Source organism: Oncorhynchus mykiss, chromosome 2 (assembly GCF_013265735.2).
Source record: "Oncorhynchus mykiss isolate Arlee chromosome 2, USDA_OmykA_1.1, whole genome shotgun sequence".
NCBI classification, from domain to species: domain Eukaryota; kingdom Metazoa; phylum Chordata; class Actinopteri; order Salmoniformes; family Salmonidae; genus Oncorhynchus; species Oncorhynchus mykiss.
Window position 1 is genome coordinate 7,908,767 of NC_048566.1, and position 17,065 is coordinate 7,925,831.

Genomic DNA, 17,065 nt, shown 5'->3' on the forward strand with positions numbered 1-17,065 from the left:
CCACTTCGCTGTCCCTCTGTCCAGTACGTACCGTTGTAGCAGACCCAGTGTAGTGGCGTGTAGCCCTGGTTGTCTGTGATGACGGGGAGGGTCCACACTGACTGGGCGGTGTGTAGGAGCCACCCCAGCACCCCGATGTGTCCGGACAACGCCACCAGGTGGACATGGCTCCGCACCTTACCTTCCCGAACCAGGAAGCTGGCGCTGTGCTGCACTCCTCGTGACCCGTCACCACCTAGGAGGAAGGGAAGGGAGGGGAGGCAAGAATGGATTTGAATAATTTATAATCAATTAAATAATAAGGAATCATAATAGGTATATTTGGGCATAATTCATATTCCATGCTAGATCCCACACCAAAGCCATCCCTAGTAGTTCAATGGCCCCATCCCTAGATCAGAACAAGCCTCCCCCTCTCTTTCTGTGTGTGAGCGCGTACAGCCAACTCTCCTCGCAACCCTTCTGTGTAGAGCTGTTCTGTGCCATTTGTCTTTGGCTTCTACGCTGGCTCCCTTGTTGAAACAGTGAGTACACACAGTCTGTGTGTCCGCTCAGCACCGACAGCATCAGAGGGGTCGGTACTCATCAGAGCAAATGCTACCATTTTTTATTCCCACAGAGCTTAAGACATGAATGATTTTATTAAAATATTTGTTCATATAAAATGTATGATTTCCCCTCCTCCCACATGGATTACAGACAAGAGGCTAGGTGCGTTCTGACTGTCTTAGTGTGCGGATAAACACGACAATCACTCTCATGAAACTTAAATGAAACTGATCTTGGATCAGCTTACCCTCCCTAGATCCTCAATCATTAGTGGAGAACATTACAAAAAAGGACCTTAGATCAGTGTCTAGTGGGCATTTTCACACGATACCATGTAACATCCCTAGAGTGGACATTGTCATCCTAGCAACATGACCAAACAAATGGCCATCTTGGTCAGGAAAACGTTTTAATTACAGAAGCTCCATGTGATATCCTTATGTCTACCTGCAGTGTGGATGGGGGTCCTCTTCAGAGTGAAGTCTTTAACCAGGATGGAGGCTTCCTGGTTGATGAGGACGTCAACACACGGCACACACATGGCTTTTTAAGGCAGCCAGGTCCAGAGGGGTGCGCCCCTGGCTGTCCCTCACGTCTAGATCCAGCAGAGACTGAACCAGGACCTCCATAGCATGGTGGTGACTGTGGTACGCCTGAATAGATATTCACTCTTAATATAATCAATGTCCTAGAGTAGACCCGTGGTACGCCTGAACAGAAATACAGTGCTAGACCTCTAAAGTAGACCAGAGTCTTTCAATCGGGAGCCCATTTTTGCTCCCGCCCAGCATCAACATCGGAGGTTCCTGCCAAGCGTGGGATTGAGAAACAAACACTCTACTTCTCTTCTGAGGTTGATTAACTCAAATGGCAAAATAAGGAAATCATCCTCATCATCACTGTGTAGAATATGCATGTATTTTACACTAATCGGGAATAGATCGGAATATGGTGTGTGAGTCTGTCTGGACAGTCAACTTCCTGTGGAAAATCTACACCATGCTTGCATCCCAGATAGCACCCTATTCCCTATGTAGTGAACTACTTTTGATCAGGGCCTATAAGGATCTGGTCAAACGTAGTGTACTAAATAGGGAATAGGGTGCCATTTGTCATATGGAGACCACTACAGGAGCAGGTAGGCTTTACTCACAGCGAGGTGTAGAGGGCTGATGGGAGCTCTGACATCAGAGTCGTTCAGGATGTCTGTCCCTGAGGTTTCAATTAGTTGAGGAAAGACAAGAACGGCCAGTTCAGACTTGGAAAAAGAACATCAAGAGTGACGATGCGTCCACGACAAGCATGCAGCCACACCTTAAAACCTACTGTTGGGTTCTGAGAATATGAAATATACTAATTCATGTCACTGAGGGAGAGAGCTTAATGTATAACGTTTACATTATGTCAGGATATGTTATTGTTAGCCATCAGGCATCCTATGGGTGGGATCCTCTGGGATGAGAAGAGACACAGTCTGGTACCAATCACCATGTCAGCCTTGAGTTGGGGAGGAGTGAGCACTTTGGGGTAGCGGTCAGGTCAGATGAAGTGAGGAAGAACAGATATCACCAAGGTTCTGTCTAGCAACAGAGATGCATTGGCTGTTTAGAGGTGTAGGAGCAGACTCAGCATAGGAGAGAGGATTAAATATCAGTGCTTGTGTGAATATGTTTTTTGTCTAATGCAGCTGTCTTGACCCTCTGGGAAGAATAAACTTGGTTCAAGCATTCATAGTGTCCGTCGAGTTTTTACTCTGAGAATTAGAACCTAACAGTTGGCACTGCGAGCAGGGTTCACCGCGATTTGCAGTCGAACTAGAGATTAAGAAACAGTGAAACAGAAACAAGGTAAGCAAAGTTCCTACACCCGTTATCACTAATTCTGACATCTTGGGGAGATGAGAGTCGTAGGCTGAACCAATTATAGGGTACGAACCTAGAAAGCCTGAGCTTATTCAGTAGTCCCATTGTATTACGACCGGTCGTAGCTTTGTGGTATATGGTAAGTCCCGGAAGGTAAACCCAAACCTGTAGAGGGTAACTCCTAGGGGGTAAATCCCGAGTAGGTTGGTTCCTGCTTGTACTATAAGAATAGGGTGAGTCCCGGAAGGTAAGCCCGAGCAGGCAGGTACCTGCAAAGGGTAAGTCCTAGGGGGTAAGACCCGGGTGGGGTTGGTTACCTGCTATACCTGTAACGAGAGGGTGAAAGTCTCAGCCGCAGTGGCCATGCGGCAGTAGAGTGGGTGTGGATGGATAAAGTGACATGCTTGTGTACTAGGATAAAATGTTGCCATTCAGGGTTAGAAGAAAAGCAAAAAGATACTCAAACGCTGTTGGATTTGGGTGTATTAGCAGTAGCAATAAAGAGAGGTTGGTTTTATGCCCTGTTGGGGTGGGGAACCATGACAGATTATGTGGAAATAGGAAGACAAGTGTGAATCATTTTGGTAATGTGTGTTATCAACAACAGTGATATTTGAACAGATTGGAGATGACTATCCATAACAATAAAATCCTTCATACAGTGAGGTTAGGTTACCATGCTTGTCCTGCCCCACAGCTGTAGACACAGCCTTCTCCAGGTCCTCAGACACTAGCTGGAGATCCATTACAGGATGTCTGTCACCTCACTGAGCCCCTATTGCAGGTTAGGGGTCACATCCACTTGAATGTCCTTCATATGACGAACCTCCTACAGAGCAAATGAGGAAAACATGATATATTAGGATTTATGTTAGTAGCAATAGAATATGGGAATTTTATCTCAACGCTACCTACAGCTAACATATTTATTTATGTATGTGATCTATGTAAATAAATAAATATATCACAGCTGTAAAACTGTGAAGGACTATAGGTGGAGGCCTACCCATTTCCCAGGAGCATTGTAAAACGTGGATTTGGGTACAGTGTTTATTTCCCCCTAATATCTTTGAAGATTACACCTAAAATAATTAGGCCTACTTCTTTCTAATGCTGATCTGAGATCATTAGGGTTAATCATTACAGATATAAATGCAATATATGGAGTAGAAAAGATTGCCTGCCCATCAACTTGATAAGAATCAACATATGTTCTACCAGGTCTATTTCTATCTGAACGTAACAACTCAATCAAGCTTGTTAATTGATCGTTAAGCCATGTTTGTCAGGTAAACGGTTATTAGTGGCCTATATAACCCTCATACAGGCCATGGGAAGACATTACCTGTTGATAACACAGACTATTTTCATCATCATGGGAGGTGTGAGAGAATTGCTGCTCGTTGTGATGACTGTGGGGGTTGTCAAAGGTTGGTTCACTAATGTTTAAGGGATTTGTTTTGTAAATATGCTTAACTTTATAAGTTGGGTATTAATATTTGACTGTCTGTATCTTCCGCGTTGGTCATCTTTTATTCTTCACTGCTATTAATATATGTAGCTATTTTGTGTGAACTCAACTTCTGTCAACACTTTCTCCTCAGTTTCTTGTTACCCTGTTGGAAAGTCCCAGAAGCAAGATCAAGTCTCTCTGCAGAGGAGACTTGGAGGTAAGTGTTTCTTTCCGCAACCCTTCTAGCTATGTTCTTTGTCACTGTCTATGGTGCTGCTGTGTTTGACACTCATTCAACAGCATAGAGTAACTCAGTCTAAATAATGTTGTCAAACCTTAACCTACATTTTTCAGAGCTGTCATCAAATGACGTCTCCATTGTGCATGCCCTGGCCTTGCTCCGATCCATAGGGTCTGACGCTAAACAAGCCAGAGAAGGTACGGCCTGAAACATATACTTTGAAAACTGTAGGGTTCATGTTGCTCAAAATTCGATTAGCAATTTGGCCTAGACCGTGTAGAACAGATGTGTTGCTGTAGAATACCCAACTGTTCCTTTTGTTTTTTCTCAAGAGTATTTAGAGACCAATGAAGTAGAATCCCAAGCTTCTCCAAACCATGGTAGCTCTCCGGCAAATGATGCCCTGTCCTCTGAGGAGAAGCTGAGGCGCATGTCCTCGGACGACGCCGCCACCTCTGAAGCTGCGACCGGCCCGTCTGGCGACGACGCCACCTCTGGAGCTGCGACCGGCCCGTCTGGCGACGACGCCACCTCTGGAGCTGCGACCGGCCCGTCTGGCGACGACGCCACCTCTGGAGCTGCGACCGGCCCGTCTGGCGACGACGCCACCTCTGGAGCTGCGACCGGCCCGTCTGGCGACGACGCCACCTCTGGAGCTGCGACCGGCCCGTCTGGCGACGACGCCACCTCTGGAGCTGCGACCGGCCCGTCTGGCGACGACGCCACCTCTGGAGCTGCGACCGGCCCGTCTGGCGACGACGCCACCTCTGGAGCTGCGACCGGCCCGTCTGGCGACGACGCCACCTCTGGAGCTGCGACCGGCCCGTCTGGCGACGACGCCACCTCTGGAGCTGCGACCGGCCCGTCTGGCGACGACGCCACCTCTGGAGCTGCGACCGGCCCGTCTGGCGACGACGCCACCTCTGGAGCTGCGACCGGCCCGTCTGGCGACGACGCCACCTCTGGAGCTGCGACCGGCCCGTCTGGCGACGACGCCACCTCTGGAGCTGCGACCGGCCCGTCTGGCGACGACGCCACCTCTGGAGCTGCGACCGGCCCGTCTGGCGACGACGCCACCTCTGGAGCTGCGACCGGCCCGTCTGGCGACGACGCCACCTCTGGAGCTGCGACCGGCCCGTCTGGCGACGACGCCACCTCTGGAGCTGCGACCGGCCCGTCCGGCGACGACGCCATGGATATCTGACGTGGGACATGCAAGAGTTCATGGGTACTCTAGTCCAGTGTGTAACTGCATTTGCTTGTTTTGGCTCAATTAAACATTAACTGTAATACTTGTGTCCTCTGTATTGTTTTGGTGGTTCCTACTTGGAGTTGAGGTGTATGACCTGACTTGAGTAACTGGGGTGATGGCAACATTTATTTTGCATTATATCCATGCGCCAGCAATATTACTCAGACCCCTGTGTTTTAAATTACCAATTGACTTAAGCTACATGTGCTCAGTGTTGGTCCATTTATGCTAGTAGCATCACATGATACCTCAACAGCATTTTGACGCCATTTCCGGTCACAACTTGCAGACTTGTTGCGGTGTTTTGTTGCCTACTTTGCTACATGACAACTTTACGGTTTTTACTTTTTAATTACCGTTTATATTTTTGGTTTTTCCCTCAATTTTTTCACTCGTGTCAGGGTTGCGTCAATTCGAATCTGGTATCAGGATAAATATCACAATGAGGCTATTAGCTAAGCAATAAGTGGTAAATGCACTTACTCTGAAATACTCTGACAGAAGTAGTTCCTGCTTCCGAGCCGGCCTGTCAGAGTAGACTGGGCGTGGTTTAGACTCACCCAGCCTATCGTTGGTTGATTGGCGCAGAGGCTGGTCCCAGCCCCTTAAGCGCTTCAGCGGTCAGTCGTTGTAGCTGTGTAGAATATGCAGTTATCAGGCACCTGGCTCCTGTTATCGAACAAAAGACTGTTCTGAATGTGCCCCCCCCCAACTCATTGCACAGTTCTGTATTTTTCCATCATGAGAAAGGCCCATGGCCCTGAAACTGAACAATGGTTCAAGTCAGCTATGTTGCATAACACATACATACATCCACACAAGCCAACAGCAGATAATATTAAATCACATATGGTAACGGGCTATAGTGCATAACACAATCCTCATACTCCGGACGCTTTATCTGGACATGGTTCGTCAGGACCTCCAACAGCCGAAGCTAAGTAGTAACATTAACATGATGCCTTCTAATTGCAGTCGCTGTACTCATACAGGAGAACGATCGCCTTACGGTGAGGATAGCTGTGCTACAAGCCCAGCTTCAGACGCAATCGTTAGGCAAGGGTAATTTCAGTGTAGGAAAGGATGAAACAGCGTCTGTGCCACCAGTAAGTACAGATAGTAACGTTAGTATAAATCCCCTCGCACGGTCCCCGCAGCCGGACAACTTTCTCACGGTTTCTGGAGAGAAATGCTGTAGGAATGCTCAACCGGTGTCGCTCATTCAGCCGACAAACTTCAACCGGTTTTCCCCATTAAGCAGCGAGTCGGAGTCAAAGGCCGAGCCTTCTCTTGTCTCTACTCCTCCCGTTACGGGGTCAGAGACGCCGAAGCTTCCCACCATTAGCTCTGACAAATTGAAAACTCTAGTCATTGGCGACTCCATTACCCGCAGTATTAGACTTAAAACGAATAATCAGCCGACATGTCTCTGGACCTACTCACTGTCACAGTCATACTCTGGACCTAGTTTTGTCCCATGGAATAAATGTTGTGGATCTTAATGTTTTCCCTCATAATCCTGGACTATCGGACCACCATTTTATTACGTTTGCAATTGCAACAAATAATCTGCTCAGACCCCAACCAAGGAACATCAAAAGTCGTGCTATAAATTCACAGACAACACAAAGATTCCTTGATGTCCTTCCAGACTCCCTCTGTCTACCCAAGGACGCCAGAGGACAAAAATCAGTTAACCACCTAACTGAGGAACTCAATTTAACCTTGCGCAATACCCTAGATGCAGTTGCACCCCTAAAAACTAAAAACATTTCTCATAAGAAACTAGCTCCCTGGTATACAGAAAATACCCGAGCTCTGAAGCAAGCTTCCAGAAAATTGGAACGGAAATGGCGCCACACCAAACTGGAAGTCTTCCGACTAGCTTGGAAAGACAGTACCGTGCAGTATCGAAGAGCCCTTGCTGCTGCTCGATCATCCTATTTTTCCAACTTAATTGAGGAAAATAAGAACAATCCGAAATTCGTTTTTGATACTGTCGCAAAGCTAACTAAAAAGCAGCATTCCCCAAGAGAGGATGGCTTTCACCTCAGCAGTAATAAATTCATGAACTTCTTTGAGGAAAAGATGATTATTACAAAGTAAATTACGGACTCCTCTTTAAATCTGCGTATTCCTTCAAAGCTCAGTTGTCCTGAGTCTGCACAACTCTGCCAGGACCTAGGATCAAGAGAGACACTCAAGTGTTTTAGTACTATATCCCTTGACACAATGATGAAAATAATCATGGCCTCTAAACCTTCAAGCTCCATACTGGACCCTATTCCAACTAAACTACTGAAAGAGCTGTTTCCTGTGCTTGGCCCTCCTATGTTGAACATAATAAACGGCTCTCTATCCACCGGATGTGTACCAAACTCACTAAAAGTGGCAGTAATAAAGCCTCTCTTGAAAAAGCCAAACCTTGACCCAGAAAATATAAAAAACGATCGGCCTATATCGAATCTTCCATTCCTCTCAAAATGTTTAGAAAAGGCTGTTGCGCAGCCTCTGCCTTCCTCGTCAGAGGAGGAGATAGAAGAAAACTGTTACAGTCTCTGTGAATGGTTTGTCCTCTGACAAATCAACTGTAAATTTCGATGTTCCTCAAGGTTCCGTTTTAGGACCACTATTGATTTTCACTATATATTTTACCTCTTGGGGATGTCATTCGAAAACATAATGTTAACTTTCACTGCTATGCGGATGACACACAGCTGAACATTTCAATGAAACATGGTGAAGCCCCAAAATTGCCCTCGCTAGAAGCATGTGTTTCAGACATAAGGAAGTGGATGGCTGCAAACGTTCTACTTTTAAACTCGGACAAAACAGAGATGCTTGTTCTAGGTCCCAAGAAACAAAGAGATCTTCTGTTGAATCTGACAATTAATCTTAATGGCTGTACAGTCGTCTCAAATAAAACTGTGAAGGCCCTCGGCGTTACTCTGGACCCTGATCTCTCTTTTGAAGAACATATCAAGACTGTTTCAAGGACAGCTTTTTTCCATCTACGTAACATTGCAAAAATCAAACTTTCTGTCCAAAAATGATGCAGAAAAATGTATCCATGCTTTTGTCACTTCTAGGTTAGACTACTGCAATGCTCTTACTTTCCGGCTACCCGGATAAAGCACTAAATAAACTTCAGTTAGTGCTAAATACGGCTGCTAGAATCCTGACTAGAACCCCAAAAATATATCATATTACTCCAGTGCTAGCCTCCCTACACTGGCTTCCTGTCAAGGCAAGGGCTGATTTCAAGGTTTTACTGCTAACCTACAAAGCATTACATGGGCTTGCTCGTACCTATCTCTCTGATTTGGTCCTGCCGTACATACCTACACGTACGCTACGGTCACAAGACGCAGGCCTCCTAATTGCTTCTTCCACATCTTTTGGTCCCTGTCTGTTTTGCTCTCAGTGAAGTGCTACTATCCCCTTGGACTACAGGTTATTGCCGTCATAAGGTGTGCGTCTGTCTGTTGGCCGGACACTTTCTACCGTTTAGGACCTTTGTGGGTAAAGGTCCCTGTCCTCTGAGGAGAAGCTGAGGCGCATGTCCTCGGACGACGCCGCCACCTCTGAAGCTGCGACCGGCCCGTCTGGCGACGCTGCGACCGGCCCGTCTGGCGACGACGCCACCTCTGAAGCTGCGACCGGCCCGTCTGGCGACGACGCCACCTCTGAAGCTGCGACCGGCCCGTCTGGCGACGACGCCACCTCTGAAGCTGCGACCGGCCCGTCTGGCGACGACGCCACCTCTGAAGCTGCGACCGGCCCGTCTGGCGACGACGCCACCTCTGAAGCTGCGACCGGCCCGTCCGGCGACGACGCCATGGATATCTGACGTGGGACATGCAAGAGTTCATGGGTACTCTAGTCCAGTGTGTAACTGCATTTGCTTGTTTTGGCTCAATTAAACTTCAACTGTAATACTTGTGTCCTCTGTATTGTTTTGGTGGTTCCTACTTGGAGTTGAGGTGTATGACCTGACTTGAGTAACTGGGGTGATGGCAACATTTATTTTGCATTATATCCATGCGCCAGCAATATTACTCAGACCCCTGTGTTTTAAATTACCAATTGACTTAAGCTACATGTGCTCAGTGTTGGTCCATTTATGCTAGTAGCATCACATGATACCTCAACAGCATTTTGACGCCATTTCCGGTCACAACTTGCAGACTTGTTTACGTGTTGCGGTGTTTTGTTGCCTACTTTGCTACATGACAACTTTACGGTTTTTACTTTTTAATTACCGTTTATATTTTTGGTTTTTCCCTCAATTTTTTCACTCGTGTCAGGGTTGCGTCAATTCGAATCTGGTATCAGGATAAATATCACAATGAGGCTATTAGCTAAGCAATAAGTGGTAAATGCACTTACTCTGAAATACTCTGACAGAAGTAGTTCCTGCTTCCGAGCCGGCCTGTCAGAGTAGACTGGGCGTGGTTTAGACTCACCCAGCCTATCGTTGGTTGATTGGCGCAGAGGCTGGTCCCAGCCCCTTAAGCGCTTCAGCGGTCAGTCGTTGTAGCTGTGTAGAATATGCAGTTATCAGGCACCTGGCTCCTGTTATCGAACAAAAGACTGTTCTGAATGTGCCCCCCCCCAACTCATTGCACAGTTCTGTATTTTTCCATCATGAGAAAGGCCCATGGCCCTGAAACTGAACAATGGTTCAAGTCAGCTATGTTGCATAACACATACATACATCCACACAAGCCAACAGCAGATAATATTAAATCACATATGGTAACGGGCTATAGTGCATAACACAATCCTCATACTCCGGACGCTTTATCTGGACATGGTTCGTCAGGACCTCCAACAGCCGAAGCTAAGTAGTAACATTAACATGATGCCTTCTAATTGCAGTCGCTGTACTCATACAGGAGAACGATCGCCTTACGGTGAGGATAGCTGTGCTACAAGCCCAGCTTCAGACGCAATCGTTAGGCAAGGGTAATTTCAGTGTAGGAAAGGATGAAACAGCGTCTGTGCCACCAGTAAGTACAGATAGTAACGTTAGTATAAATCCCCTCGCACGGTCCCCGCAGCCGGACAACTTTCTCACGGTTTCTGGAGAGAAATGCTGTAGGAATGCTCAACCGGTGTCGCTCATTCAGCCGACAAACTTCAACCGGTTTTCCCCATTAAGCAGCGAGTCGGAGTCAAAGGCCGAGCCTTCTCTTGTCTCTACTCCTCCCGTTACGGGGTCAGAGACGCCGAAGCTTCCCACCATTAGCTCTGACAAATTGAAAACTCTAGTCATTGGCGACTCCATTACCCGCAGTATTAGACTTAAAACGAATAATCAGCCGACATGTCTCTGGACCTACTCACTGTCACAGTCATACTCTGGACCTAGTTTTGTCCCATGGAATAAATGTTGTGGATCTTAATGTTTTCCCTCATAATCCTGGACTATCGGACCACCATTTTATTACGTTTGCAATTGCAACAAATAATCTGCTCAGACCCCAACCAAGGAACATCAAAAGTCGTGCTATAAATTCACAGACAACACAAAGATTCCTTGATGTCCTTCCAGACTCCCTCTGTCTACCCAAGGACGCCAGAGGACAAAAATCAGTTAACCACCTAACTGAGGAACTCAATTTAACCTTGCGCAATACCCTAGATGCAGTTGCACCCCTAAAAACTAAAAACATTTCTCATAAGAAACTAGCTCCCTGGTATACAGAAAATACCCGAGCTCTGAAGCAAGCTTCCAGAAAATTGGAACGGAAATGGCGCCACACCAAACTGGAAGTCTTCCGACTAGCTTGGAAAGACAGTACCGTGCAGTATCGAAGAGCCCTTGCTGCTGCTCGATCATCCTATTTTTCCAACTTAATTGAGGAAAATAAGAACAATCCGAAATTCGTTTTTGATACTGTCGCAAAGCTAACTAAAAAGCAGCATTCCCCAAGAGAGGATGGCTTTCACCTCAGCAGTAATAAATTCATGAACTTCTTTGAGGAAAAGATGATTATTACAAAGTAAATTACGGACTCCTCTTTAAATCTGCGTATTCCTTCAAAGCTCAGTTGTCCTGAGTCTGCACAACTCTGCCAGGACCTAGGATCAAGAGAGACACTCAAGTGTTTTAGTACTATATCCCTTGACACAATGATGAAAATAATCATGGCCTCTAAACCTTCAAGCTCCATACTGGACCCTATTCCAACTAAACTACTGAAAGAGCTGTTTCCTGTGCTTGGCCCTCCTATGTTGAACATAATAAACGGCTCTCTATCCACCGGATGTGTACCAAACTCACTAAAAGTGGATGTAATAAAGCCTCTCTTGAAAAAGCCAAACCTTGACCCAGAAAATATAAAAAACTATCGGCCTATATCGAATCTTCCATTCCTCTCAAAATGTTTAGAAAAGGCTGTTGCGCAGCCTCTGCCTTCCTCGTCAGAGGAGGAGATAGAAGAAAACTGTTACAGTCTCTGTGAATGGTTTGTCCTCTGACAAATCAACTGTAAATTTCGATGTTCCTCAAGGTTCCGTTTTAGGACCACTATTGATTTTCACTATATATTTTACCTCTTGGGGATGTCATTCGAAAACATAATGTTAACTTTCACTGCTATGCGGATGACACACAGCTGAACATTTCAATGAAACATGGTGAAGCCCCAAAATTGCCCTCGCTAGAAGCATGTGTTTCAGACATAAGGAAGTGGATGGCTGCAAACGTTCTACTTTTAAACTCGGACAAAACAGAGATGCTTGTTCTAGGTCCCAAGAAACAAAGAGATCTTCTGTTGAATCTGACAATTAATCTTAATGGCTGTACAGTCGTCTCAAATAAAACTGTGAAGGCCCTCGGCGTTACTCTGGACCCTGATCTCTCTTTTGAAGAACATATCAAGACTGTTTCAAGGACAGCTTTTTTCCATCTACGTAACATTGCAAAAATCAAACTTTCTGTCCAAAAATGATGCAGAAAAATGTATCCATGCTTTTGTCACTTCTAGGTTAGACTACTGCAATGCTCTTACTTTCCGGCTACCCGGATAAAGCACTAAATAAACTTCAGTTAGTGCTAAATACGGCTGCTAGAATCCTGACTAGAACCCCAAAAATATATCATATTACTCCAGTGCTAGCCTCCCTACACTGGCTTCCTGTCAAGGCAAGGGCTGATTTCAAGGTTTTACTGCTAACCTACAAAGCATTACATGGGCTTGCTCGTACCTATCTCTCTGATTTGGTCCTGCCGTACATACCTACACGTACGCTACGGTCACAAGACGCAGGCCTCCTAATTGCTTCTTCCACATCTTTTGGTCCCTGTCTGTTTTGCTCTCAGTGAAGTGCTACTATCCCCTTGGACTACAGGTTATTGCCGTCATAAGGTGTGCGTCTGTCTGTTGGCCGGACACTTTCTACCGTTTAGGACCTTTGTGGGTAAAGGTCCCTGTCCTCTGAGGAGAAGCTGAGGCGCATGTCCTCGGACGACGCCGCCACCTCTGAAGCTGCGACCGGCCCGTCTGGCGACGCTGCGACCGGCCCGTCTGGCGACGACGCCACCTCTGAAGCTGCGACCGGCCCGTCTGGCGACGACGCCACCTCTGAAGCTGCGACCGGCCCGTCTGGCGACGACGCCACCTCTGAAGCTGCGACCGGCCCGTCTGGCGACGACGCCACCTCTGAAGCTGCGACCGGCCCGTCTGGCGACGACGCCACCTCTGAAGCTGCGACCGGCCCGTCCGGCGACGACGCCATGGATATCTGACGTGGGACATGCAAGAGTTCATGGGTACTCTAGTCCAGTGTGTAACTGCATTTGCTTGTTTTGGCTCAATTAAACTTCAACTGTAATACTTGTGTCCTCTGTATTGTTTTGGTGGTTCCTACTTGGAGTTGAGGTGTATGACCTGACTTGAGTAACTGGGGTGATGGCAACATTTATTTTGCATTATATCCATGCGCCAGCAATATTACTCAGACCCCTGTGTTTTAAATTACCAATTGACTTAAGCTACATGTGCTCAGTGTTGGTCCATTTATGCTAGTAGCATCACATGATACCTCAACAGCATTTTGACGCCATTTCCGGTCACAACTTGCAGACTTGTTTACGTGTTGCGGTGTTTTGTTGCCTACTTTGCTACATGACAACTTTACGGTTTTTACTTTTTAATTACCGTTTATATTTTTGGTTTTTCCCTCAATTTTTTCACTCGTGTCAGGGTTGCGTCAATTCGAATCTGGTATCAGGATAAATATCACAATGAGGCTATTAGCTAAGCAATAAGTGGTAAATGCACTTACTCTGAAATACTCTGACAGAAGTAGTTCCTGCTTCCGAGCCGGCCTGTCAGAGTAGACTGGGCGTGGTTTAGACTCACCCAGCCTATCGTTGGTTGATTGGCGCAGAGGCTGGTCCCAGCCCCTTAAGCGCTTCAGCGGTCAGTCGTTGTAGCTGTGTAGAATATGCAGTTATCAGGCACCTGGCTCCTGTTATCGAACAAAAGACTGTTCTGAATGTGCCCCCCCCCAACTCATTGCACAGTTCTGTATTTTTCCATCATGAGAAAGGCCCATGGCCCTGAAACTGAACAATGGTTCAAGTCAGCTATGTTGCATAACACATACATACATCCACACAAGCCAACAGCAGATAATATTAAATCACATATGGTAACGGGCTATAGTGCATAACACAATCCTCATACTCCGGACGCTTTATCTGGACATGGTTCGTCAGGACCTCCAACAGCCGAAGCTAAGTAGTAACATTAACATGATGCCTTCTAATTGCAGTCGCTGTACTCATACAGGAGAACGATCGCCTTACGGTGAGGATAGCTGTGCTACAAGCCCAGCTTCAGACGCAATCGTTAGGCAAGGGTAATTTCAGTGTAGGAAAGGATGAAACAGCGTCTGTGCCACCAGTAAGTACAGATAGTAACGTTAGTATAAATCCCCTCGCACGGTCCCCGCAGCCGGACAACTTTCTCACGGTTTCTGGAGAGAAATGCTGTAGGAATGCTCAACCGGTGTCGCTCATTCAGCCGACAAACTTCAACCGGTTTTCCCCATTAAGCAGCGAGTCGGAGTCAAAGGCCGAGCCTTCTCTTGTCTCTACTCCTCCCGTTACGGGGTCAGAGACGCCGAAGCTTCCCACCATTAGCTCTGACAAATTGAAAACTCTAGTCATTGGCGACTCCATTACCCGCAGTATTAGACTTAAAACGAATAATCAGCCGACATGTCTCTGGACCTACTCACTGTCACAGTCATACTCTGGACCTAGTTTTGTCCCATGGAATAAATGTTGTGGATCTTAATGTTTTCCCTCATAATCCTGGACTATCGGACCACCATTTTATTACGTTTGCAATTGCAACAAATAATCTGCTCAGACCCCAACCAAGGAACATCAAAAGTCGTGCTATAAATTCACAGACAACACAAAGATTCCTTGATGTCCTTCCAGACTCCCTCTGTCTACCCAAGGACGCCAGAGGACAAAAATCAGTTAACCACCTAACTGAGGAACTCAATTTAACCTTGCGCAATACCCTAGATGCAGTTGCACCCCTAAAAACTAAAAACATTTCTCATAAGAAACTAGCTCCCTGGTATACAGAAAATACCCGAGCTCTGAAGCAAGCTTCCAGAAAATTGGAACGGAAATGGCGCCACACCAAACTGGAAGTCTTCCGACTAGCTTGGAAAGACAGTACCGTGCAGTATCGAAGAGCCCTTGCTGCTGCTCGATCATCCTATTTTTCCAACTTAATTGAGGAAAATAAGAACAATCCGAAATTCGTTTTTGATACTGTCGCAAAGCTAACTAAAAAGCAGCATTCCCCAAGAGAGGATGGCTTTCACCTCAGCAGTAATAAATTCATGAACTTCTTTGAGGAAAAGATGATTATTACAAAGTAAATTACGGACTCCTCTTTAAATCTGCGTATTCCTTCAAAGCTCAGTTGTCCTGAGTCTGCACAACTCTGCCAGGACCTAGGATCAAGAGAGACACTCAAGTGTTTTAGTACTATATCCCTTGACACAATGATGAAAATAATCATGGCCTCTAAACCTTCAAGCTCCATACTGGACCCTATTCCAACTAAACTACTGAAAGAGCTGTTTCCTGTGCTTGGCCCTCCTATGTTGAACATAATAAACGGCTCTCTATCCACCGGATGTGTACCAAACTCACTAAAAGTGGATGTAATAAAGCCTCTCTTGAAAAAGCCAAACCTTGACCCAGAAAATATAAAAAACTATCGGCCTATATCGAATCTTCCATTCCTCTCAAAATGTTTAGAAAAGGCTGTTGCGCAGCCTCTGCCTTCCTCGTCAGAGGAGGAGATAGAAGAAAACTGTTACAGTCTCTGTGAATGGTTTGTCCTCTGACAAATCAACTGTAAATTTCGATGTTCCTCAAGGTTCCGTTTTAGGACCACTATTGATTTTCACTATATATTTTACCTCTTGGGGATGTCATTCGAAAACATAATGTTAACTTTCACTGCTATGCGGATGACACACAGCTGAACATTTCAATGAAACATGGTGAAGCCCCAAAATTGCCCTCGCTAGAAGCATGTGTTTCAGACATAAGGAAGTGGATGGCTGCAAACGTTCTACTTTTAAACTCGGACAAAACAGAGATGCTTGTTCTAGGTCCCAAGAAACAAAGAGATCTTCTGTTGAATCTGACAATTAATCTTAATGGCTGTACAGTCGTCTCAAATAAAACTGTGAAGGCCCTCGGCGTTACTCTGGACCCTGATCTCTCTTTTGAAGAACATATCAAGACTGTTTCAAGGACAGCTTTTTTCCATCTACGTAACATTGCAAAAATCAAACTTTCTGTCCAAAAATGATGCAGAAAAATGTATCCATGCTTTTGTCACTTCTAGGTTAGACTACTGCAATGCTCTTACTTTCCGGCTACCCGGATAAAGCACTAAATAAACTTCAGTTAGTGCTAAATACGGCTGCTAGAATCCTGACTAGAACCCCAAAAATATATCATATTACTCCAGTGCTAGCCTCCCTACACTGGCTTCCTGTCAAGGCAAGGGCTGATTTCAAGGTTTTACTGCTAACCTACAAAGCATTACATGGGCTTGCTCGTACCTATCTCTCTGATTTGGTCCTGCCGTACATACCTACACGTACGCTACGGTCACAAGACGCAGGCCTCCTAATTGCTTCTTCCACATCTTTTGGTCCCTGTCTGTTTTGCTCTCAGTGAAGTGCTACTATCCCCTTGGACTACAGGTTATTGCCGTCATAAGGTGTGCGTCTGTCTGTTGGCCGGACACTTTCTACCGTTTAGGACCTTTGTGGGTAAAGGTAAAGATGGGGTATAGCAGCAGAAGTTCCTCTGAAGTCCAGTATCTGCTGGAAGGGAACCTGGTGGTACGAGAGGATGAGTGTGGGCCTGTTGTGCTTCCCCCTATCCCTCCCTCTTCTCTCTCACTGTCTGAAAAACGTAAAACGTGGATTTGGGTACAGTGTTTATTTCCCCCTAATATCTTTGAAGATTACACCTAAAATAATTAGGAATACTTCTTTCTACTGCTGATCTGAGACCATTAGGGTTAATCATTACAGATATAAATGCAATATATGGAGTAGAAAAGATTGCCTGCCCACCAACTTGATAAGAATCAACATATGTTCTACATGGTCTATTTCTATCTGAACGTAACAACTCAATC

General features: G+C 46.0%; 1 protein-coding gene across 2 annotated transcripts; it reads right to left on the reverse strand.

Annotated features, from left to right (window-relative positions):
* Window positions 1-990: 990 nt before the first annotated feature.
* Window positions 991-3,492, reverse strand: LOC118937627 (serine/threonine-protein phosphatase 6 regulatory ankyrin repeat subunit A-like). Of its 2 annotated transcripts, none has more exons than XR_005034883.1 (3): window positions 3,088-3,492; window positions 1,703-1,761; window positions 991-1,355 (listed from the first exon to the last, which is right to left on the reverse strand). XR_005034883.1 is itself a non-coding variant. In XM_036936977.1 (3 exons), the coding sequence occupies exons 1-3, from the start codon at window positions 3,155-3,157 to the stop codon at window positions 1,071-1,073; spliced, it is 261 nt and encodes an 86-aa protein (XP_036792872.1). In that variant the 5' UTR covers window positions 3,158-3,492; the 3' UTR covers window positions 991-1,070. The 2 variants fall into 2 exon arrangements, 1 of the variants encoding a protein (XP_036792872.1); XM_036936977.1 differs by having other exon boundaries at window positions 991-1,202.
* Window positions 3,493-17,065: the final 13,573 nt, after the last annotated feature.

Bases quoted from the DNA above. Each gene is read 5' to 3' on its own strand.
- LOC118937627 (XM_036936977.1), bottom strand. From the start codon at position 3,157: ATGGATCTCCAGCTAGTGTCTGAGGACCTGGAGAAGGCTGTGTCTACA. The intron at 1,762-3,087 runs GTAACCTAACCT...TTGAAACCTCAG, and splicing joins TGTGGGGCAGGACAAGCATG to GGACAGACATCCTGAACGAC. The intron at 1,203-1,702 runs GTGAGTAAAGCC...ATATCTATTCAG, and splicing joins TCAGCCCTCTACACCTCGCT to GCGTACCACAGTCACCACCA.